General features: G+C 38.9%; 3 protein-coding genes across 6 annotated transcripts; 1 reads left to right on the top strand and 2 right to left on the bottom strand.

The window, feature by feature from the left end:
- Nucleotides 1–3,683: 3,683 nt before the first annotated feature.
- On the bottom strand, nucleotides 3,684–5,072 carry LOC110909249. The gene has a single exon (XM_022154284.2). The coding sequence runs from the start codon at nucleotides 4,931–4,933 to the stop codon at nucleotides 3,908–3,910; it is 1,026 nt and encodes a 341-aa protein (XP_022009976.1). The 5' UTR covers nucleotides 4,934–5,072; the 3' UTR covers nucleotides 3,684–3,907.
- Nucleotides 5,073–6,429: 1,357 nt separating this feature from the next.
- On the top strand, nucleotides 6,430–8,611 carry LOC110909250 (pentatricopeptide repeat-containing protein At1g66345, mitochondrial). Of its 4 annotated transcripts, none has more exons than XM_022154286.2 (2): nucleotides 6,430–6,719; nucleotides 6,911–8,611. In XM_022154286.2, exon 2 carries the CDS (start codon nucleotides 6,928–6,930, stop codon nucleotides 8,539–8,541), a length of 1,614 nt encoding a protein of 537 aa, XP_022009978.1. In that variant the 5' UTR covers nucleotides 6,430–6,719; nucleotides 6,911–6,927; the 3' UTR covers nucleotides 8,542–8,611. The 4 variants fall into 4 exon arrangements, with proteins under 4 accessions (XP_022009978.1, XP_035839120.1, XP_022009977.1 ...); XM_035983227.1 differs by having other exon boundaries at nucleotides 6,906–8,611; XM_022154285.2 differs by having other exon boundaries at nucleotides 6,430–6,816.
- Nucleotides 8,553–12,831, bottom strand: LOC110909251 (probable glutathione S-transferase DHAR2, chloroplastic). Its single transcript, XM_022154288.2, has 6 exons — nucleotides 12,467–12,831; nucleotides 9,782–9,872; nucleotides 9,547–9,690; nucleotides 9,336–9,453; nucleotides 9,093–9,233; nucleotides 8,553–8,920 (listed from the first exon to the last, which is right to left on the bottom strand). The coding sequence occupies exons 1-6, from the start codon at nucleotides 12,648–12,650 to the stop codon at nucleotides 8,834–8,836; spliced, it is 765 nt and encodes a 254-aa protein (XP_022009980.1). The 5' UTR covers nucleotides 12,651–12,831; the 3' UTR covers nucleotides 8,553–8,833.
- Between the last annotated feature and the right edge of the window lie 11,696 nt (nucleotides 12,832–24,527).

The following is a 24,527-nucleotide window of genomic DNA, read 5'->3' as shown; positions in this document are numbered from 1 at the left end:
TATTACTTGTCTAAATGATTGCTGTTTATTATGTTTACACGTGGAGTGCTATCTACCTGCTTTAGCAACGTAGTACTATTGTTTGGACTCAGCACCCGTTCACACGGGGGTTGCTAAGGACAATTTCTTGCATGGATTACGGTGGTAATCATGTATTGCGAACTGTCTCGGACAGTCAACCCGAAGTCGTTGGTATCGATGGTCCCATGTTGATAATTTACATGCATCGTTTGCCCTTGTGTACGTGCTTGGTTATGCGTAAACTATTCGAACTCTATATGCTATATCAAACTTGTGTACTCACCTTTACATTATATGTATTGACTGTTATTTTAACGTATGTGACAGGTGTTTAAGCTACTAGCGTGCTAGGGAAGCGAGGCAATAATAAGCTTCTAGGAGCCAGTGACCTTAGGACAGTGTCCACGTACCTGTTCCAGGGCCATAATTATCTGTAGATCTTGTACTGGCACCTGTAGTCAGTAAGATTTACGGATAGACGTCTAGAGGTCTTAGAACAATATTTACTTTCGGTTTGTAATAATTAAGAATTTGAGTTGTCGGAACAGTTCCCATATTGTTTGGTTGATTTCTATGATAACTTGTTATTATTTGGGACACGGTATGGGACGTGTTATATAACTGAATTGTATGATAGTTGTTGTGGAAACTTCTGAACAATCTGTTTCGCTCAGCGCCGCGCCCCGATGATTCCGCCATCGGTTGGGGTGTGACAGATCGTTTCATCGTTAGAGGCCGACGACAGAGACTCAAACAAATTGGTATGATGTTTTTCCCATATTTTTTTAAATAATGATCATAAAGTTTGGACAAAATGCCCCGCTTGCGGTATGCTCATATAATGTATATATGTGTGGGTGCTCGAGGGGCAAAAGTGAAAGTGCACCAATTTTAACGTTATTTTACTAATTTCGTGAAAATAACGTTAAAAGAGGGGGTGATTAATCATGCATCATGTGGTGGCGTTGATAGCCGAAAGACAAGGGGGTACATGCACTAATCGGCGTTTTTCTCAATTGCTGAGTGTTATGTGCCTTATGTCCAAGGCTTGATGCAAAACTACTATCGAGCCGGGGGTCTCATTGGAAGCAGTCTCTCTATTCCTACAGGGTAGAGGTAAGGCTGTCTACATCTCACCCTCCTCAGACCCTACCTTAGCTTTGCTATTGGTAGGATATACTGAGTATGATGATGATGATGATGATGAAAGTTTGGACAAATACTTGTTGAATAATTTTTTTTGTTTTATCTTTCAATGTTGGATCCTCCTCATGCATATCCAACTTGTCATAAATTTCTTCAATTAAAGCTTCAACACCCGGTACGTTTAAAATTGGATTTAAAGCAGCGACACATAGAAAAACGGGTGGTAAATCCAAAAAATATTTTTTAAATTTTTCAATCATTGGTTTCATCATATTCCTCAACATGTCAGTTGAATTTTCAAACTTTTTAAAATTTGTTGTTATCAAATACAATTCGGATAGAACTTTTGAACTAGTGGAATAATAAACACCGGAAATCAAAGTTGTTCAGGTTTTGAAAACTTTTAAAAAATTACTTAGTGTTTGAATATTAGCCCAAGCCGTGTCGGAAAAAGGGTCGACTTGGTAGTCATCACTTAAAGTTGTATGAAATGATTTTAAAGTGACCATTTGTTTTAAAACCATTTCAAACATATGACAAGTTGAATTCCAACGAGTTGGTATATCCCAGTTAGGTCCAATTATTTTTTGGTTAACATCTTTACAAAGTTTTTTATAATCTTGATATCTTTCTTTACCACTTTTGAAAACATCTTGAAGCATAGCTCTAAAAGCTATAATAAAATACGATACAAATTTATCTTTTAAACTGTTTGCACAACTAAATTAATAATACGTGCAACACACCGTGTGTGGAAAAAAACACCATCAACAATTTGTTTGTACTTCAACTTTAATTTATCAATCGCATTTGAGTTGTTTGAAGCATTATCAAATGATATTGAAAATATTTTATCGTCTAAACAATATTTAATTATTTTGGCATTTATAATTTTATAAATATTTTCTCCCGTACGAGGAGAAGGAAACTCGTCAAATGCAATCGTACGCTTCATCATTTGCCATGTATCGAGATCAAACCAATGAGCGGTGACACAAATGTACGATTCCGGTAAACCGTGTGGAGCCGACCACACATCACTAGTTAAGTTTACACTAGTTTTTAAATTAAAAAAAAAAAACAATTGAATCTTTTCTTGCATTTTCCCATAAATTTAAACAATGGCGTTTTAAAGTACGACGACTTACATATTTGTAGCGAGGTTGAAGCGTTTCCCTAATAAGCTTAGTAAGATCGGGGTCGTAGAAGTGTCCAAACGGCAACACTTTTTGAATCACCAACTTCGCCATCCTATCACAGACTATCTTTTGTTCGTAACGGAATATCGTACCATCTTTTGAGAGTTGAACTTGACCGGGTGTCAAATCTTTTAAAGCTTTACAATACTTTTTAGCATGCTTCGTTAACGTGGAATTAGAGTCCTTAACAATGAGCCACAATGTTTGCATTGGGCCTTTTGCGAACCGTCACTCATTTCGACCAAGTCCCAATTGCACCATACTTCCATATTGCGACTATGTGATAATGTTCCAACAACTTATGGAGCGGTTTGAGCTTGAGGAACATTATTGACGGATGGGGAATTTGTGGTTTTAGAGTTCTTTGAAGCCATTGTAGAAAAGTATGTCAAGAAGTAGAAGAAAAAGATACAAGAAGAAGATGAGGATTGGTGAGTAAACAAATGAAAATTGAAAACAATTTATAATAACCGGTTCCAACGGCTAGTAACCGGGTCCAGTGGATAGTAACCGGTTCCAACAGTCACATTTGGCATTTAATGCTTTTTGCAACCTCCAAGAATCGATCCTAACGGCTAGTAACCGGTTCTAACAGTAACTTATTACCGTGTACAGTGGGACCGGGTACTGGAAGAACCGGGTACGGGTACTAACCAGGTACGGGTTAGGAACCGGGTATGACCCGTTTATTATCAAGAAATATGGAACCGGGTAAGAACCGCCGGGTATTTTGAATCCGGACCCGGTTCTTCTATACATCGGGTTGGAACTGAAACCGGGTACGGGTCGGTTCTACGGGTTCGGGTTTGGAACCGGTTATTATGCCCATCGATGTTGGTTTAGTAAAAGAAAAAAAAGTAAAACAAAAAGGCCCAAAACACTGATGGCCCATTGAACAACAGAAAACCGACCTCCAATGAGAGCCCAACCCAAAAACTAACCAGCCCTTAGTCCTTCATGTAACCCAAAGCCCAAAGTGAAAGGCTCACCCAATAAACACATAATCGACTTAAAACAGTTACAGTGACCCCAAACATTAGACTATCAGTCTCTCAAGACCATCACCAATGCTAATTCTTCACAAACGCGCTGCCTAGCTCTACGTCAGCTGCCTGGCCATCTTCACAGGCATGACGCCCTCTACGTCGGTTGTAACTTGTGGCCACCGAAGGAGGGTGGCGACAAGCTGACAACCTCACTTCTGGGCATCATGGGAATCGCATTGGCATTGGCGATGGACTAAATATGTTTAATTGTGTATAGGTTGATACACTAATGTAACCAATGAATGGACAGAACCAAAGTGATAATCTAACATAGCAAATCAAATAAATCATTTTATCATTGAACCCGAATCAGAACCGATCAAATACATACTAACAACTCGTTATCTATAATCTTATGGACCCTACTAACCAATGGAAACACACACAAAAACAATGAAAATGTATTATGCAATAACAAAACAAGTTTAACCAGAAAAACGAAAACCAAGTAACCAACCAACCAACAAAAACTTTCCAACTTTCATATACAAATATTCATTTACCAACCATTGAAGAACCCTCCACAATCAACTTCAAACGCTTCGCCAACACATCAAACTCCGCAACACGTTGATCCCTCCACCGTTTCTCAAAACTCATCTCCTTCTCCAAATCCGCAACCCTTCTCACATCAATCATCATCCTCATCTCCTTCAACGATCGATCAATCACTTCAACAAGTGTCGTAGAAGCAAACCGCACAATCCCACTTCTCAAATCATCCCCCAAACCCTTCTTCACATTCTCCACCCTCACTTCCTTTCCCACCACTTTAACTTCACCCTCCAATTCCCCCTTTCCAACACCATCTTTCGAACCACCAACACCGTCACCCTTATTATATTTCTCACTACAATTATCCGGTTTATCCGTCTTCCTAACCACAGACGGCAAAGCCAACACAGCCATCGTCTCCGGAACCTCAACCCCAACCCCCACCCCTGACACACCCGCCTTAAACTCATTATCATCTTCAGCATTACAATCCAACTTTATACCACTAAACCGCAAAGACGGATGATCTAGCTCCTGCTCTGGCTCTGGCTCTTGCTCCGGCTCCCATAACTGCTTCGAAAGATCATACAACGCACGATCCTGAACCGAAAGCAAATCTCTATCCAACCCATTAGCCAACCGGGAAGAAATCACCCGAAACTTTTTCCGCAAACGTCTGAGTTTCTCAGAGAGCTGGGATTTGGAATAGGGCTGGGGCATGCCGTGGGTGAATTGGGCGTAAAAGGTGCCGAGATCTTTAGGGAAGGAGAAGCCTTGATGGGAAGAATCAAGGAGGCCCTGGAGTAAGCGGATCTCGTCGGGTTCGGACCAAATCCGATGGAATTTGAAAGGTGGGTTGGAGGGGGTGGCGTCATGGTGTTCGGGGATGGTGAGGATGAGAGTGGAATTGGAATTGGAAGTGTTGGGGTTTTTACGTTTGATTGGGAGTTTACGAGAAGATGGGATTGAGGAGATGGGGCTGGCTTGTATTGGAGGGTTTGAGTTTGATGGTGGGGTGAAGTCCATGGTTCTGTGTTTTGTGTTGGTGTTGGTGGTGTCTGGTTTTGAGTGGGGGTGAGAGGGGTGGGTTTGACCCAGCCAGATGTGAAGAGATTAGGTCAAGGTTGGGGATTAGTCATGATCTAAATTTGTGAGTTGTGATCCTATTATTACTCGGATTGATATGTGAATCGACCATAAGAATATTGGTTCATGAAAAGTTTTTTCTTAATTAATATTGTGAATCGACCATAAGAATATTTGTTGATGAAAAGGTTTTTTTTTTTTTTTTTTTTTTTTGCTTAAAATACCTTTTTAGATATTAATAAGCGCTTTTTAAACACAAACAAGACAAAATCAATGTAAAAACAAAACACTCTAGTATATGAATCCTTATCATGTTTTATTGCTTTAGATTAGTCATGGTAAAAACCAACGTCATAAGGAGTTTGAAAATTAAAATTATATAAAAAATTTTTTGATGTGGATTTGCAATGTTAAGAAAGCTAAAAACATTCAAATAAACAATATAAGTTTGAAATAGTAAGTGAACTTTAAAAGATAAAATTTGAAATCTAGTTCAAATATCCAATCTAGTTCACAGGTTCAGATAAAGACGATTGAAATAAACTCATTTGAATCTGTTATATAGTTGGTTCCCGATCTGGCTATGATAATAGTGGTGTTTATTTTCTTGACTTTAAAACTTGCTTCAAGGCGAAAATAGGTGGCATTGGAAGGGTGAGCCATTGGGTCAATTCATAGCGATGTCCCTAAGACACGTATTAAGTTTGGAAATTTGACTAAAGGAGAGTTAACGAACGTGAAGTGGACCAAATGAATTCCGATCAAGGATTGATGTTTCGTGTGGAGATCAGTTCAGAATAGGATTTCGTTATCTCCTTACTTATCTACTAGATGAGTCAAAATTCAGTAGACAGTGTGTCAGTTCTGCTCTACAGATAAAGAAAAGGCCGATCATGTATTCCAACCTTGTACATTTGCAAGGGATGTATGGACATGGATTTCAAATTAGAGTGAATGGGATTTTCTTGTTGTTGGCGTTTTATTTTAATGGCGGGGTTATATTGATATGAAGAACAAGACTAACTCTATCATTGTTAAATATGTGAATATGTTTAAAATATCACTTAAAATTGGTGCATCGTGTACAACACCAAACAAACTCAAAGACTAAACGGAGATTGAAGAACAAATACATGATGAAGAGGTGCAAGAGGGACTAAGTGATCCCTTATCCGACGAAGAACTAGCCTACGATGCATCGATGCGCGCAAACAATAGTTCAGACGACGAATAAACATCAAAATTGTTAATTGTAATTTTTAGAATTATGTTTTTGTATTTCATTTTTCTATTTCTTGTTTTGAAAACTATAAAAAATGTCGTATTTTATGTGTTTTTTCTGTGTCTGTAAAAAAAATTAATTGTGCGCTCAAGAACCGGTTTACGAACAAAACCAAACCAGAATCAGACTTTCAAGCTGACCAAACTGAGGGGTACTGAACTGGTTTCAAACCGAAACTGATTGAATTCAAACCAATCAAAGTAAAACCCGGTTCTAAACCGGTTTGGGTTTGAAAAAAAACCGAGATGTGCATCTCTACTCTCTGATGACGTTCAAAACCGGTTCTAGACCAGTAAAAATATTCCCTTGTGTGACGACCCTCATTACCTGAGAGGCACGACAAGAACAATAATCTAGGGGCTATTTATGCACTCCAGTCAACCGTTACTTGATCTGCAAAACCCTCAAATGTGTGGCTGTTAACTGATTGACCTGAGAGTGTAGGTAAGGTGTTTGTTGAAATGACTCAATAGGACCACTGTTGTTTTAATTGTTGGTAGTAGAGTTTTATGGCTGTTAATTGATTGACCTGGGTGTGTAGGTAAGGTGTTTGTTATAATGCCTCAATAGGACTAGTGTTGTTTTACTTGTTTGTAGTAGAGTTTCGTTGTTAATTGATTGTTCCGACAGTGTAGGCAAGGTGTTTGTTGAAATGCTTCAGCCACTTTTACGCCGAATCATCAATCCCAACATCAAACTCACTCACTCACTTGATAACATTCCTCGGTTTCTGAACTGCATCAGTAAGGCTGCAGAGGAGGAAGAGAAGACAGCAGCAGCAATCACCGTCGTCTGCAAATCATTCCCGAATAATCTGAACTGGCAAACCCTGAACCGAAACCTCAAGAAAACCGATATCCGAAACTCATCCATCATCAACAGAGTACTCATTCAACTCAAAGACCCGCCAAATGCTAAAAAGGCATTATCTTTCTTCCACTGGTCTTCCCATTTCACCAACATCACACACCAAACAAACATGTACGCTCTTGTTATACACATTTTGGTTAAAGCCAAGCTGATCAAAGACGCCAGCGCGCTAATTGAATCGGTTCTCACCCGCTCTGTAACCGGTAATGGTGTGCTCCCGTTGGTACATTCGTTTATGAATAGTTATGAGGTTACTGGTTCTAGTCCATTTGTGTTTGATGTGTTGGTACAAATTTGTTCGAAGTTGCGGATGATTGATGAAGCCATAGACGTGTGTGTTTGTGTGGGTGAACATGGGTTTAGATTGAACGTGATCAGTTATAATACTTTGCTGCACGTGATTCAAAAATCGGATAAAACCGAGTTGGGTTGGAGGGTTTATGAGCATATGATTGAGAACAGAACGTACCCGAATGAGAAGAGTGTTGAAATTATGGTCGATGCGTTGTGTAAAGAGGGAAAGTTGAAGAAGTTTGTTGATATGATTGACAGGATTGATCAGAAGAGATGCTCGCCGAAAGTGATTGTTAACACATGTTTGGTTTTCAGGATGATTGACGAGGGCAGGATCAAAGACGGGTTGGTTTTGTTGAAGCGGATGTTGATGAGGAATATGATTCTTGACACCGTTTCGTGTTCTTTGATTGTGTATGGTAAGATAAAGCTTGGGGAACTGGAAACCGCATGGAAGGTGTATGATGAAATGGTTATGAGAGGATTTAAGGCGAATTCGTTTGTGCATACATCCTTTATCGGCGCGTATTGTGAGGCTGGAAAGGTTGAGAATGCAGGTGAAGTGTTTAACGATATGGAACGTGATGGTTTGCAGGTTTATGACGAGACTTACACGCATATGATCGTTGGTTGTTCGAAAGCTGGAAAAGTTGAAGAAAGCTTGAATTTTTGCGAGAGAATGTTGCAGAACGGATTCATTCCGAGTTGCTTGGCTTTTAATGAAGTGGTTGAGAGGCTAAATGGACATGAGAGTGTTCGTCGAGCAGATGACGTGTTGACCCTTTTGTTAGATAAAGGGTTCATGCCGGATGCAAATACATATTCTTATATTATCGCAGGTTATGGAAGAGAAGGTGATGTTGAGGGAGTTCTTAAGCTTTACTATGAAATGGAATATAGGAAACTCTCTCCCGGTGCATCGGTGTTTACATGGTTAATCGTTAGTCTTTTCCGAGCAGGGAGATTGGAAGAATCAAAGAAATATATGAGGATAATGAAAGCTCGATCTTTAGTCCCGTTGGATTACACATATGATGCGTTTATTTTTAGCCATCGAATGGACAAGAACACCAAGCCAAACCAATGTCAACCATGTAGTTGATTTTGGACTTGGAACCCGAATGTGATGTGTTATAACATTACTTGTAATTCATGATGACAAGATATTAACACAAGTTTGTTCATGATAATATACAGAAACCGACATAACAACACAATTACAGTAGTTTTCAACTAAAATGTATATATGGTAGGCAATAAGTTGCATTCGGCCATCTAAAGAAACGTAGGAGAGAACAACGAACTCTATGCGAGGAACCAGAAACCAAAAGAGAACAAATTCGACAACGTTATCATAGATGCATTGATGGGTGACTCCTTGATATAAATTGGCGTTAACCCATGACCTTTGGCCGCCATCCCTCAATTACGTCTTCTGTTAGCGGCATTGTTTTGATGAACGAGTCCAATGAGAACACAGTCTGAAAACATAATAAATCCATATTAGTGAAACGTTTTACAAGGGGTAGTCACCATGTAATAATATCATGTTAGTTATAGATGTTATGAAAAAGATAAAAATCAAAGAACAGAACAATTAAGGCTGCTCTCATAAAAAGATAACTTTATGCAATTCAACAAAGATAAGTGTACCTTCATGTATGTTTTCAGATGGGGAAGTGAATCCGGGACTGACCACTTCTTAAAATGACCCAAAGCGATCTCCATATGGTACAGCTTCGGACCTAGCGACAAGTCTGCAGCAGAGATATCCTTTCCGTTGATAAACGGACCCTTCAACAAACACGCGAAAACAAAATTTAAAATCAGCAAGCTAATTCAACAAACAGTTTGATATATATATGTGCGTGTGTGGAGAGATAGAACAGAACCCACATTTTCTTTGATGTAATCATTGAAAGCAGAGAGTTCATTCAGTAAAGCTTGCTCCGTTCCATCATTCGCATCTTTGCTTTTTAAGAAGCCAATATATGTCGAAAAGATCTTCGACCCACTAGATATACGAATCAGAAATACCATTATACAACATCAATTTGCAAAAATGAATGTAAACTGAACAAAGGGGAGACAAAGAGCATGAGTGTACACAGAAGCTTTCTCAGGTGGGGTCACCAGTGACGGGTCAGGGAACTTTTCCTCTACTGTCTGTGTAATAACATCGGAATCTGCTATCCATTTGTCATCAACCTTCGCCACTGGGACTTTACCTTCTGGGCTAATACTTAAAAACCTACGTAAAACCAAGAGTGTCACGCGTAGATCAAATTATGAAAGGTTGAAAGAAAACACGACATGTTATAAACGGAATACTGTATGATTACCAGTCTGGCTTGTTACCGAGATCAACCAACTTTAGGTCATAAGGAAGATGCTTCTCTTCCAGTGTCAGCAAAACTCTCTGTGTAAACGGACCTGAAACAACAGATATATAAAAATAACTGTGCACCCAAATTTTTTTACCAATTGTACCCTTTGGTAATACGATTGTGATTATCAGGGGCAGAGGCGCAGAGCTACATATATTGGAACGGGTCAAGCGACACCAATGATTTTTGAAATTTATATGAAGTGTATAATACCCGTCCTTTATCATTCTCTAGTGGCGGGTTCAATCCCTACTTCCAGCGGATTTTTGTTTTAACTTTCTGTTCCTTTTTTTGCTAGCCGTTTTAATCTTAATTAAATCCTAAATTTTCAACTGAACCCAAGGAGATTTTTGATTGCCTTTTTCTACCTAATTGCCTTCTTCAAATTACAACTACATTTTAATTGTCTTTTCTACCCTAAAAATGATGGTTTATTCAGAATGGATATTTATGGAATGCCTCACTGTATTTAACTTTGTATGGAAATCAAAGTGGGACACCGGAACAGTTTGTTTTTATTTTTTCCGTGTTGCAAGATAAAACTCATCATAGTGCAAAATACATAAATATTGTTTCATAGGAAAAAAAAAAAACAAATATGAAACTTGAATCGAATTAACAAAAATGAATACTTCAAAATTATGAATCTGTGATGGGAAGCACTCCGTTAAAGAAGAGGGATCCTGGTGTGATTTTAAGTAGAAATGGAAATACAAGTTGTTGTGTTGGAAATGAGGTTCACTTCATAGAACGCAAAAGCGAGCAGCAATACAAAGCTCACTTGTTTGAGAACGATGCATGTTGATGCAGTAATCTTCTTTACATGTACTTAGTTTAGTGGTGATATTATGATAATATCTTTGAATTTTAATATCTATCTTAAAATCAAATAACTTTTACTTAAACAACTCAAAGCTTATAAGTAATTACATCAAGAACGTTTATCATACAATTAGTGATTTTACACTTCATTACTTCAATAATGTTGACAATAGATGTGAAACTTGATACTTAATTGCATCATGAAACTTGTTTGAAATTAATTGCAATATTTTAGTGCTTTTAGTTGTTAACACGTCTCTTCTAGCTAAAGTGGGCTCGGGATCAGTAAGCTAAAAAGTATTAACACGTCTCTTCTAGCTAAAGTGGGGATGGAGGTTTTTATCCGACAAAAATAAACTTTGGACAAAGGTAAGAGAAGCTATTCATGTGACGAGATCGGGATGGGATTTTATTCCGGCAAGAAAATCGATGGGAGGGGTGTGGTGCAACATAGCGGGTTTGCAATCGAAAATTCAAGTTGACGGAATCCAATTAAGGAGATTTTTTAAAAGCTCGGTAGGTAACGGTTTGAATACGGTGTTTTGGCTTGATCCTTGGATTATTAACGAGCCACTGAAAGATAGATTTCTGAAACAGTGGAACTTTTCAAACTTGAGCTGGATAAGAAATGTAGGGTGGCTGATCGGATTAAGCACCTGGATAACGGTAGGTTTTTGGAGTGGCAGTGGAGCAGATCCATATCAGCAAGTCAAGAGGTTAATGAGTTATTGGATTTATGCAGCTTGTTATACAATTTTGAGCTGAAAGATGATAGCGACAGTTGGAGTTGGATTGGGTCAGCTGATGAAGATTTTAGCGTGGCAGCCGTGAAAAAGCTCCTAAACAAAAACAGGTCTGATCCGGTGGTTCATGTTCATGATTGGTGCAAATGGCTTCCCTTAAAGTGTAACGTTTTTATTTGGAGATCCGAGCTGAACAGGATTGCGACGACGACGGAGGCTTAAAAAAAAAAAAGAAATATTGAAGTGACAGATCCGTCATGCTTGTTCTGCGGCGAAGTGGAAGAGACGATGGAACATTTATTCTGCTCATGTTATGATGTTGCGGCTCTATGGGGGCATATTTGTAACTGGTGCAGGATTCCAAACTTCTTTATATTTTCTTTTAAAGATCTTATCGAGGTTCATGAGCATGTTGGGTTGAGGGAGCAGCAGAAAGAAGTATTGAAAGGGATGGTTAGAATAGGGTTTTGCAGTTTATGGAGGGGAAGAAATGGCCTCAGGTTCAACAACAATCCTATGAAGATCGAAAATATTATCGCTGAGACCAAATCGGTGGGATTTTTATGGTATAAAAGGAGATCAAAGAATAGGAACACTAAGTGGGAGGATTGGTGTAAGTTTGTAAATATGTAGTTGTGTTTCGGCCGCCTCGATTTGAGGTGTGTCAGCGTTTCTAATGAAGTTAACTTTTCAAAAAAAAAAAAAAAAAGTGATAAAAATCCGACCAGTAAAAAAAAATCTGGCTCTGCCACTGGTTGATTATCATCAAATTACAGAAACACATCATGTCCAAATATCTAGGTTATTATTAAGGCAAAATATATATCTAATTACAAAAATAATCGATCAGGCAATCATCATCTCAAACAACAGCATCAAACATCGCACTATTGAATCAAAGACATTACTAAATAGTCTAAATCATATCCACAACACGTAATCCTACTAATATGTTTAGAAGTACAAGGGCCAAAATGTAATAGTGTTATTTTGATTACCATTTTATTCATAACATAATATGAGCCAAATTAAAGTAATCAACAAATAAATTGTTATAAAAACGTGAAATACTTACAATCGCCGAGCTTGTTAGGGACAGTGAGAGAAGATTTGGCGCAGACTTGGAGAGGAGCGGAAGACATGGCGACGGTATTTCGCTTGAAACGGCGACAATTGGTGGGGAAAGAAGGGTTGCAGGTAAGGTGTTTGATGGAAAGCGTCAACGCCGTAGTGGGCGAATTTATTCTAATGGCCGACATTTGTGAATGCACAATAATACTGTAGTTTAATTGCGTCAACGATTATTATTGTTTTAGTGCGAGTGTGGTTGCTGGAGATGAGGTTGCTGATTACGTGTGCAAACTGAAACCAGAGCCAGATGCTTCTGGAATAGAATCTCTCCGCCTTAAAAGATTGTTCGCTAACAACCAATGATATCGTCATTGCTTATTGTGCTGTTATTTTTAGGGGAATTCTAGGATTTTCAATACGCATCGTATAGAACTATACGATGTGTATTGAAAAAGTTAAAAAACATTGCAGACTGACAGGTGCATGTGTTGTCTGGCGGTTGGCATTATACGCATCGTATAGGCCTATACGATGCGTATTGACACCCTGAATTTTTGAAGTTTATTTTTTGTGTGTTGTGTTGTGATTTTGGTGTTTTGGGTTTGTTATTGGTGTTTATTATTAGTTATTTTTATTTTAATAAGTTTTAAAATCTTATTATTTTTATATCGTTAAGTATCGTATTATTTTTATATCGTACCGTATCACATTTTTAACTTAATATCGTATTATCGATTGTACGTAACCAAGCATATCAATCTAAACCGTTAAAATAAAGAATCACAAATACAAATAAACTGAAACTGCAAATTTAATTACATAATAAGTTTGTACATACACAGACAATTGTTCAAAATACATAAACCGTCAAAATACAACAAAAGTACAACGATCCTAAAGCTATGGATCCTGAGTGGTGCCTGAGGGCCCTGCCCCCGCCCCCGCAGTGCTTGAGGTCCCCGCCCCCTGAGTGGTGCCTGAGGGCCCCGCCCCCCGCAGTGCCTGGATCGCCTCCATGAGAAGACGCTCCAGACGGCCGTGAGCGGCCTCCATCCGCGCCTGCATCCGCTCCTCTAAGTCAGCCAACCCACGTGCCACAGGTGGATCGAGCTCGTCGTTGAATACGTGCTGGGGGTACTCAGGCACCCCATGTGGTTGCGCCTGCTGTGCCGGAGCACCTAATGGAAAATGGAGCCGGCGCGGGAGATGGTGGTGGCTCAACATGGTCACTATCGTCGTCATCGGAGTCATCGCCGTCGTCGCCCTCTGCGGCATCACCATCTGCCGGCTAACCCTCACCCTGTGCCGGCTCCGAAAGCAACTCCGGTAGCACGTCTGGGAGAGCGACGGGGTCGAAGACCTGCCCGTTCCCTCTTATAAGTTGCAGACCGAGCCCCGGGAAGTCACGCGTCATGTGCATGCCGATCATGGTAGCACAGGGTCAACAAGCTCGGCTCCACCACGCCCCCATCCGAGAATAACTGGTCCTGCTGGGGAACAAGACCCAAGGAGACGGCGATACGTGTGATGTACCCCCCCCCCCCCGTACAGCACAGACCTGTCTTGCCTATGGAACGCCGTCGCGAACCACTGGGCTAGGCAGCGATGGAGGGCGCACCTCCCCCCCATATAAGGCAGTACAGGTAAAAGAGATCCCCTGAGTGCACCACTCGCGACTCTGCTCGCGTGGTGCTATAGATGTGGCAATAAGCTTGTGCAGGTAGCGATAGAGGGGATCGGTGATATAAGAAGCCCTCTGCTTCGACGACGTGCCAAAGCGATGCGTGCTGATCACCTGCCAAAACCGCATCAGAGTCGTACGGGGGGCCATCCATATGCCGTTGGTGTAGATAGGGGTGTCTAACTCCTCCAGCCTGTAAAGGCCGGAGTGCTCGGCAAACCGTCTGAGTGACATTAAATGCCACTGCCCCGCTAGACGAAAGCTAACCTCTATCCACGAGTCGTCCTCGTCGACATCCTCCTCCGGACGGTCTGCAGGCCTGGGAGCGAAGTCGAAACTCGACAAAAACTCGCACGCCATGACCCTGTAAGACGGTGTGTATGCCATATCGAACAACCTGTCACACAGTGTGGTTAGTATGCATGTCGTATACAAAACAAAGAAAAAACAGTAACAAATAGTATACCTCGACCATAGAGTATCGTCTCCGATGTACTCTCGGGCTCTCGCCGCCTCCGCGACCTCTTCTAGAGCATCCCAATCGAGGGCACAGTGGCCGCCGATTTGCATACGATGAAACTTTTCACATCTGTGATAAGCCTCGCTCCCCTCCTCGAACCTCAGATAATCATTCTCCAACAGGGGATCCTCTCCAGGGTCAGCGCCACGGCCGCGCCCACGGCCGCATCCACGGCCACGCCCACCAGGCACCGCCACCGTGATCAACTCCCCCGCCGCTCCATGTGCACGGCCACGTCCACCTCCACCGCCACCGCCACCGCCACCTCCACCGCCACCTCCCCGGCCTCTCCCTCTACCCATAGCGACTTCCATATTGTAGGATCGTTGTTTGACCCGACTGAGTCGATCAGAAGAGCTTTAAATCCGGTTCAAAGGCGGAATTAGTGAAACGGACGTGGAAACAGCTTGATACTATTAAATTTGTCACGTATATTGATTATAACACAGTTTACAACCTGAACAGATTTTGGCAGCACTTCGTTACAAATCCGGAAGTCGTTACCAAATGAAATGAACAGTGCACTATATATAGGTGGGTTGATTTCGCTCCAAATGGTCCAAGGAGGTTTCGGGCGAAATCAGATTTCGGGCGGAATCAGATGTTTCTGATTTCGCTCGAACTGACATTCTGCACTTTTGAGCGAAATCAGCACGTTAACCTCTAAGCTCTAGTTCTCGAACCTCGTGCACTGATAAACCTAACCTATCCTATTCTATTACATTATACAAGACAAAGTCAATAGACGTGATGCACTAAAAGACCCCCTCGGATATTGACGAAGTCTTCAGTGTCTAATCGTTAATATGACACATCTTCAGTCTTGATCATTTTGCCTTCCCATTCAGATTGTAACATTGTAAGCATTTATCAATCTTTCTCTTCTTCAGCATCTTTTCCTGGCTCTTGCTTTATCATTCTTCCTTAGGCTCCCCCTTTCGTCAAGCTTCCGTGCTTTGGGATCGACACCTAGCTTTTCATCCACAAGCTCCCCCTTGCTTCAAGCTTGTCTTCAGACTCCCCCTTAGACTCTGCTCTCGGGATCGTAGTCTGGACTATCTGCAACACTCGTACAGTTATAAGTAACAACATTTTAAACTTCCAGAAATCGTATTCGGACAATTTAAACCATTTAATCACTTCCCCTATCATCAAACTACTAAGAAATTGCAGTTTCAACGAACATGATCGGAAACTGACTCTTTAACAATATAAGCATCCAAATACCTCACAGTTAATCATCCAAGTCCAAATTAATGACCTTGGAGATATCACAAATTGTTTTTGAAATTTTTGAATTTAATACAAGTATCAAATTAATGAACTTGTTTTATTTCCAGAAACACAATCAACTTACTTAGATTTTGAAACTCAGCATCTCAGACATCAGTTGTCGAAAATAAAGCAAAAATCAAAAATCTTTTTGTATTTTTTTGAAAATATAAAGCAGTAAAGAAAATATGTACAAACATATTTACAGACAATATTTTTGTTTGAGTATGCGTCAGAGGATCATATCAGTTTTTGACAAGTTACAAGTAACGTTGAGCTTAGTTACACATTAAGAATTAAACAATTCATTTAGATTGTCGATATACTGATCCACTTAAATTTTCACACAAACTTCAACTGATTCAGGATACGAATTAGGTGTTTTAAGAACTTAAACTTATTCATGTGTCCCACCTCTTGAATATACTCCCGTACCCAGATCCCAATGTTCAGTCTTACAGGTGAGTATATCACAGATGATATTTGTCAGGGGTTAAATGCGAGGGCCGTGAGAGCTCAGGTCGATACTTCCGTATACGCAGAGAGATGACGGCTTCGACTTTTTGGTGTGTCCCCTTTAGAGGATCTTTTTGTTTCAACAGCACACGGTTAGCATTTTGCAATGTTTCATCGTTTTTATGCTGAGGGTGATGCTATGTTTCAAGCAATGCGGAAAGTATTATTCAGGGACTAGGTCAGAACTTCCATTCAGCAGAAGTCCCGGAATAATACCCCAGATATCACTGAGTATAAAGACCTAGTATTTCAGAATAAGGGACCTTTCAAACAAGATTTCAGGGGTTACCTATATATCCAAGTAGTGTTCCCCACGAAATAAGCAAGTGTTTGAATTTAGGTTTATATCCCGAAAAAGTTTACTAAATGTATAAAAACCTATCGGCATATCATCAGTGAGACTGTTTAACGCTAGTTAATCATTACATTTCTTTAGCATACTGTAACTGTCTACTGATGTACTATCATTTCCTTTTTTCTCGCAAAAACTCAATTTTCGAATTTTATCATGTTTTTGGCTTTTTCAAATTTTCTAATGTTTTTTGATTTTCTAATGACAATTTTTCTCCCCCTAAAATGCAAAATCATTAAAAATTTGACAAACCGATACTGATAGCTTTGTCTCGCCATCCATTTTCTGCCTTTCGTGCTCTGTTTTACAGAAAGTATAACACACCCTCATGATTTACAACACATTGATCTTTTACAGTTTGAAAACCGTTTTTCAATCTTGTGAAAGTAATCATGTTTGTTCAACCGTGAGGGTTTCGGCGTATTCAATCAACATATATTTTTGAGATTTTCTATATTTGACAAAAATTAAAAACAAACATATTTTTGGTTTTTTTCTTTTTAAATTTTTAACAAACTAAAACATATTTTTGATTTTTAATTTTTCAAATTTTTAGGGTTTTTGAAATATTGTTTATTTATTTACAGAAAAACTAATAAACTCCCTGTTCAACCAAACCAGGGTCCAGCAGCAGCCTCTTCCTCTTGTTGTGCCAGGCTGCTCCAACCTCCAATCTCACAATCTTTGTTTTTGTTGAGCACCTGCACATTTAACTAACTCAATTACTTAAACAATTTAGCCCAGGTCTGTTGGACCTTAGGCATTTCAACACAATAATTTTCATTTAATACTGGAAATTCTTTGTAATCATTCATAATGACTTTTTCAACTTTTACTTCAAGTTTTTCATCTTTTTCAAGAATCACCTGTTTCTTTACACTCCATGATTGACCTTTAGGAGTACCACGTTTGTAAAAATGTGTCTCTTTTTTATCACTTTGATTTTGAACAACGACTTTTGGTTTCCAAAACTGTTGGGGTTTTGTCAGATCAACTGTTGTTTTCCAACTTTGTGTTGTTCTGAATCTGGGTGTGTGATAATTCCAGGTCTGTCTTGAATTTAACCCGTTCGGGTTTGGTTTCCAATTTTGATTCGAAGCAAACTTGTATGTGTTGTACCTCCAAGTTTGTTTTGAATCAAATCTGGTTGACCTTTGTCTCACATTCTCAGATTTTTGTTTCTCAGCATCAATCTTCTTTTTGTCAACATCCACAGATTTAGATTTGGACACTTGCGTGCAAGATGTCCTTTTTGATCACATTTGAAACATGTTCTCATGGACACATCTTTGACCTGTGGTTGTTACTTTTTCTTTCTAGCAAAGAACTCATCATTGGACTGTTTCATTTTGAGTTCCTTTTCTTCAGCTAAACTATTTCCTTGAACAAAACTCATTTTTGCCTGATAATTTGGCGTTTCAATTTTGTTTCGATTTTGTTTCTTTTTATAACCCAACCCAGCCTTCATGTTTTTCTTCTTGAAACCAGTTTTGTTATACGAACCTTTACGACTCTTACCAACAAACTTTGAAATCTCAGACTTCTCAATCTCAACCATTTTGAAAACTTTGTCAACCTTTTCTGAAATCACATTCTGAATCGGGAATACAACATCTAAGAATAATTTGTCTGATCCAATCATGGTATAAACCAATCCCTTTGAATCATCATCCAAATTTTTCTCGGATTTTGTGTTCTTCAGATATCCATCATGAAGATTTCCTTAATCTTCATCCTGTGATTCAGATTTACCTGTATCAACCGACTCTTCTTTCAACACACTTTCAACGACTTTACCTACCACCTCTGAATCATGAAAATCATCAGATTTGGAATAGGTTATGTCAATGTTGTCTGGCAATTGGTCTACCATGTTGAAAGCTTTTTCGACCTTTTCCTCATCATAAAATGCAAATTTTTCCGGTGGTGGAACTTGATGAAACTCTGAGCCAATGCCTTTCTTGTTTTGCTCAGACTCACCATCTCCCGGTTTTATATTGAAAATTCGTTCAAGCACATATGACGACACGTGATAACTTTTTAACTTGTTGTTATCTTGTTCTAAATCAGCAATCTGTCGCTTTAGCTTAGCAACATCCTCAATATAGGAATTAACAACATCTTATTTTATAGAATACATTCGTTTAGCTCTTTAGTTGTTTCAGAAAGATAATTCATTCTTGATTGAGCATATTTCATTTCATCTTTCACTTTCTCATATGACTCTTTTGTAATGTGATATGCTAATTTCATTGAGTCATATTCCTTTTTCATTTCTTGACAAGCAATTTCTTTTTGTTCACATTCATTTGTCATTTTCAAAACATTTTCTTTTAAAACTTCATTTTCTTTTTCTATCTTTTTACATCTTTCAGAAAGTTTTTCATCATTTTCTTTAAAAACTTTTTCTTTTTCTAGCATTTCTTTGCATTTTTCTTTGAAAATGTTTTCAATCTTTATGAATTGCTCATCTTTTTCAGTACAAGCTCTGCACGGTTCCATGCATTTCTTGCACTGATCAATCAGTTTCAAGTTTTCAGAATCAGAATGTACCTCAGTGATTGGCACTTCGGTGTTTTCAGCAGCTTCTGTCTGCTTCATCTCAGCATCATCCTGCTTTTCTTCTCCTTCTTTCTTCACCTCTTCTTCAATCTGCTGTTCTTCAGTAACAACTTTCTTAACCTCTTTATTCACCTTAACTTCTTCGCTTTTGATTTCCTTCATAGCCTCAACTTCAACGGCTTCTGTTTTAACCTCTTCAGCAACCTTCAGATTGTTCACCATCTCTTCAACATTCTTCTTTATTCTCTCTTCATCCCTTTTTCTCAGACATGATAACATGGCATATCTAATCTCTTTTTCAAGCCTTTTAGCATATGTGTCATCTTTCATCACATTTCTATAGTATTCGGCTCTCAACGGAACTATGAGAAGAACATCATCAAAGATTATGTCTTTCTTTGGAACAACTGGTTCTCCTTCTCTGTTGTAGTAACACTCTCTCTTCTTATCCCATCTTCTGTTGCTGACAGCATTTTCATACTCTTCCTGCATGTCATCCATTCTGTTGTAAACAACATTTCTTTCTCGATAAGTTTTCTCACTCAAAATCTCTTCTCGAGTTTTCTCTTTGATTTCAACAACAACATTTTCCTCTTTGTTTTCAACTGTATCTTTGTCTTTGTTTTCCTCTTTAATTTCAGCAACAAAAAACAAACTTTCTTTCCTCTGTCATAGCTCTGCCATGAGCTGTTTTTCAAACATTCTCCAAACGATCTTCTTCTGGACAAATTTCGGACCAATCAAAACCTTCATCTTCGTAAATTACAGCACAAGCTCTTGATTTTTCTCTTGGTTTATCTTCAATCAACTTTGGCTCTTCTCTGCTTCGGTGCTAGATCGCATTTCGATAATAGTCATCGTTGAAAGGACGTTCATTTCCTTCAGCAACTTCAGAGTTTCTGCATTCTCTTTTGAAATGACCCTTTTGCTTGCATCTGAAGCAGGTCACTTTGGATTTGTCAAATCCAAGCTTTGTTGACGCTCTTCCAAGAGATTGTTTCCCAGTAATCTCCATATACCTCTGCGCTCTTCGGATGCAACTTGCTAAACACCAATGGATGTCAATGAGTTCCATCTCTTCCGGATCAATCTGGTGGTAGTCTTCTTTGGTTAATTCGTAGTTTCCAATTTTGCCAGCTACAAGACCTTCATATGATTCCAGAACAGATGCTAGGAAACTCATTTGCTGCTTAGCTGCATTAATGCTCATTGCAGGAGAATTCTTCAGTTTAAGAGCAATGTTGCACAGAATCTCTTCAGCTTCATCAGAATTTGACTTTGAAGATGAATGGTATCCAGAATGATGACTTGTTGACGTTGTTTGTGGTTCTTTCATCTTCTCACCACTGAATGTCGTTTTTGGTGAACCAACACCTTCCTCTGAAGGTACACTACCTTTGTAGTACAAGCCAACATTCTGTTGTTGTGAAGAACTGCTCATCTTGTTCTGTTTCTGCAATTCAAGCTCATGAGTTTCAAACTTTTCAAACAATTTATCAAGAGAGATTGTTTCATGCAAAGCATCATTTTTCAGAATAAAAACAAACGTTTGCCACTGATCAGCTCATGGTAACGCTTCAATTACTTTGTCAATAAGTTCCTCTCTTGTTTTTATTATTTCAAATCTCTCAAGTTCAATTTTAAGATGACAAAATCTCTCAATCATTTGTCTCACTGTCTCTCCTTTTAGGCTATCAAACAGATCAAATTCTTTTTTAAGTAAAGCAATTTTGTTCTTTTTTATCTGTTTACCCCCCTCATCTTTAACATGTAAAGCTCCCCAAACCGATTTAGATGACCCATCATGAGTAAGCAACGCAAAGATATCATTTCTGATTGCTGACTGGATCAACGCAATCATTCTCTATTCGGCAGAAAACTCAGATTTATCTTCTCTGGAAAATCTCTTAAACGGTAGTTCTTCGCCTTTATCATCTTTTGGCTGTTCGTATCCAAACTCTAAACAGAACCAGCTTTCATGAGCATACGCTTTCGCCCAATTAAGAAACCGTTCTTTCCACCATGTATAATCCTCATTGCTCTCCAGAGTTGGCGGCTTTGAGTGTGTTTCGTAAAAGTTATCATGCTTGATATTCTCATTGATAGCTTTTGTGATGGTCTTTGGTGTAACATTTGCAATCTCGGACGATTCGGATGTGAACGCGTTGAAAAACGTGTTGTAGAATTCCTCAGCCATGATGTAAATTGCAAATAACCTGAACAGACAATCAAACAAACACAATCAGTATAGACAATATCAAATAAACTGAAACAGACTAACACTCGGTGAACGTGAAATAATCTCGACACGAAATTTCACTTTTGGAGCGAAATTAGAAATTCAAGCAAGATCACTTTTGGAGCGAAATCAGTCTTTTGCAACTTGGAGCGAAATCAGACTTTGCTACTTGGAGCGAAATCAAACTTTGCTACTTGGAGCGAAATCAGACTTTGACATGTTGGAGCGAAATCAGGATTTTGTTTTGGAGCGGAATTAGAACTTCATGTTTAGGAGCGCAATCAGGTTAATTCTCGAGCGGAATCAGATGTCAATCCTTTGGAGCGAAATCAGATGATTGACAATTCGAGCGAAATCAAACATGTATTTCGAGCGGAATTATACCCAAATTTCGAGCGGAATTAAACCATGTTCGTTCGAGCGGAATCAGGTTTCTGTCCAGTTTTTGTCATTTTTAGTCCGTATTTTGGTCTCAAACTTTCAAGGCTTTGTTATTACACAGTTATACACGTTCGGTGAAATTTTCATTCCATTTTGACCGTAGGAACTTGTCCAGATTGAAAAAGAAGGTGTAGAAGTCAGAATAAAGATGATATCAAGCTAAACTCTTCTTCCTGAGCTCTGATACCACTTGTAGGATCGTTGTTTGACCCGACTGAGTAGCTTTAAATCCGGTTCAAAGGCGGAATCAGTGAAACGGACGTGGAAACAGCTTGATACTATTAAATCTGTCACGTATATTGATTATAACACAGTTTACAACCTGAACAGATTTTGGCAGCACTTCGTTACAAATCCGGAAGTTGTTACCAAATGAAATGAACAATGCACTATATATAGGTGGGTTGATTTCGCTCCAAATGGTCCAAGGAGGTTTCGGGCGGAATCAGATTTTTCTGATTTCGCTCGAACAGACATTCTGCACTTTTGAGCGAAATCAGCACGTTAACCTCTAAGCTCTAGTTCTCGAACCTCGTGCACTGATAAACCTAACCTATCCTATTCTATTACATGATACAAGACAAAGTCAATAGACGTGATGCACTAACACATATCTGCATGATTAAACAATTTTAATCAATTTTTTTTTTCAAAATATAACAATTTTTATTTAATTTAAAAAAAAATATAACACCACCACCTCCCCGGACGACCCCGACTATATATTATAACTATTATCTATCTACGACGTATTAGGTTTCGAGGCTCGTTACGGGCCTACGCGCGATACGGCCGTTTCGACTAAAAAAAACTATATATTTACGACGTCTTAGGTTTCGAAGCTCGAAATGGACCTAATCGCGTTACGGACGACCCGAACGGTATATTATAACTATTATCTATCTACGACGTATTAGATTTCGACGCTCGTTACGGACCTACGCGCGATACGGACGTTTCGACTAAAAAATAAAAAAAACTATATATTTACGATGTCTTAGGTTTCGACGCTCGAAATGGACCTAATCGCGTTACGGACGACCCGAACGGTATATTATAATTATTATCTATCTACGACGTATTAGGTTTCGACGCTCGTTACGGTCCTACGCGCGATACGGACGTTTCGACTAAAAAATAAAAAAACTATATATTTACGACGTCTTAGGTATTGACGCTCGAAATGGACCTAATCGCGTTACGGACGACCCGAACGGTATATTATAATTATTATCTATCTACGACGTATTAGGTTTCGACGCTCGTTACGGACCTACGCGCGATACGGATGTTTCGACTAAAAAATAAAAAAAAAACTATATATTTACGACGTCTTAGGTTTTGACGCTCAAAATGGACCTAATCACGTTACGGACGACCCGAACGGTATATTATAATTATTATCTATCTACGACGTATTAGGTTTCGACGCTAGTTATGGACCTACGCGCGATAGGGACGTTTCGACTAGAAAATAAAAAAAACTATATATATACGACATCTTAGGTTTCGACGCTCGAAATGGACCTAATCGCGTTACGGGCGACCCGAATGGTATATTATAATTATTATCTATCTACGACGTATTAGGTTTCGACGCTCGTTACCGACCTACGCGCGATACGGACAATTCAAATGTTCTGGAAAAAACACTGAATTTATGAACCTATACGATGCGTATTGATGACTGTCGTCAGAGTCAATCAAAAACCTAATTAAACTAAGTAGATAGCGTAAGTAGGGTATCGTATCCACGGGGAATATGTGGTTAGTGTTTAACTAGAGAATTATTATATATTAAAGAAAAGCAACTCCCACCCAGAATCCCGATTGCAAGTTTAACACAAAAACCCGTTTACAGATTCATAACACCACATAGACATGGCCTCGGAATTAATGAATTTGATTAATTATTAGGGATAGTTTTTAAGATTCACCATACAACCTAATAATCCATTTATTTATATCAACTACCCACCAATTTACCATCCCGCTAACGATGCAAGTATATCGCCAATACGCTTGATAAACGACAAATAATTCAAATATAAAAAATGTTTACCAAGAATTCAACACAAGTGGTCAAGCTTTACCAGTTAAAAAGAATCCGTGAACAAAGTTTAATGAAAAATAAAGTAATCGTTCATCCGGGCAGAAGCCACAAGCAAAAAGATAAAGGTAACGTCCTCCAAGTTTCAGATTCTAGGTTCATACCAAACTCAATTTAATCATTAATTGGACACCACATAGACATGGTGCTGAAAAGTCGGTTAATTTAAGTGGTAATCAAAAATAGGTCTTTGTCATTAGATCTTTTACAGTTCAATTACCCTATTTACTAATGTGAGTCAACCTACCCTATGTCACCCAACAAGCTACAAAGTTTTGTCATCAACCGAGCAAGTTGTAAAGCAAGAACTCAAAACACATGCAAATAGTTTAAATAAACCAACAAATCAAATTGTTTATAAAACGTTGTCAA

This window comes from Helianthus annuus, chromosome 14 (genome assembly GCF_002127325.2).
Source record: "Helianthus annuus cultivar XRQ/B chromosome 14, HanXRQr2.0-SUNRISE, whole genome shotgun sequence".
Classification (NCBI taxonomy): domain Eukaryota; kingdom Viridiplantae; phylum Streptophyta; class Magnoliopsida; order Asterales; family Asteraceae; genus Helianthus; species Helianthus annuus.
This window is presented reverse-complemented; position numbering and strand designations above follow the sequence as displayed.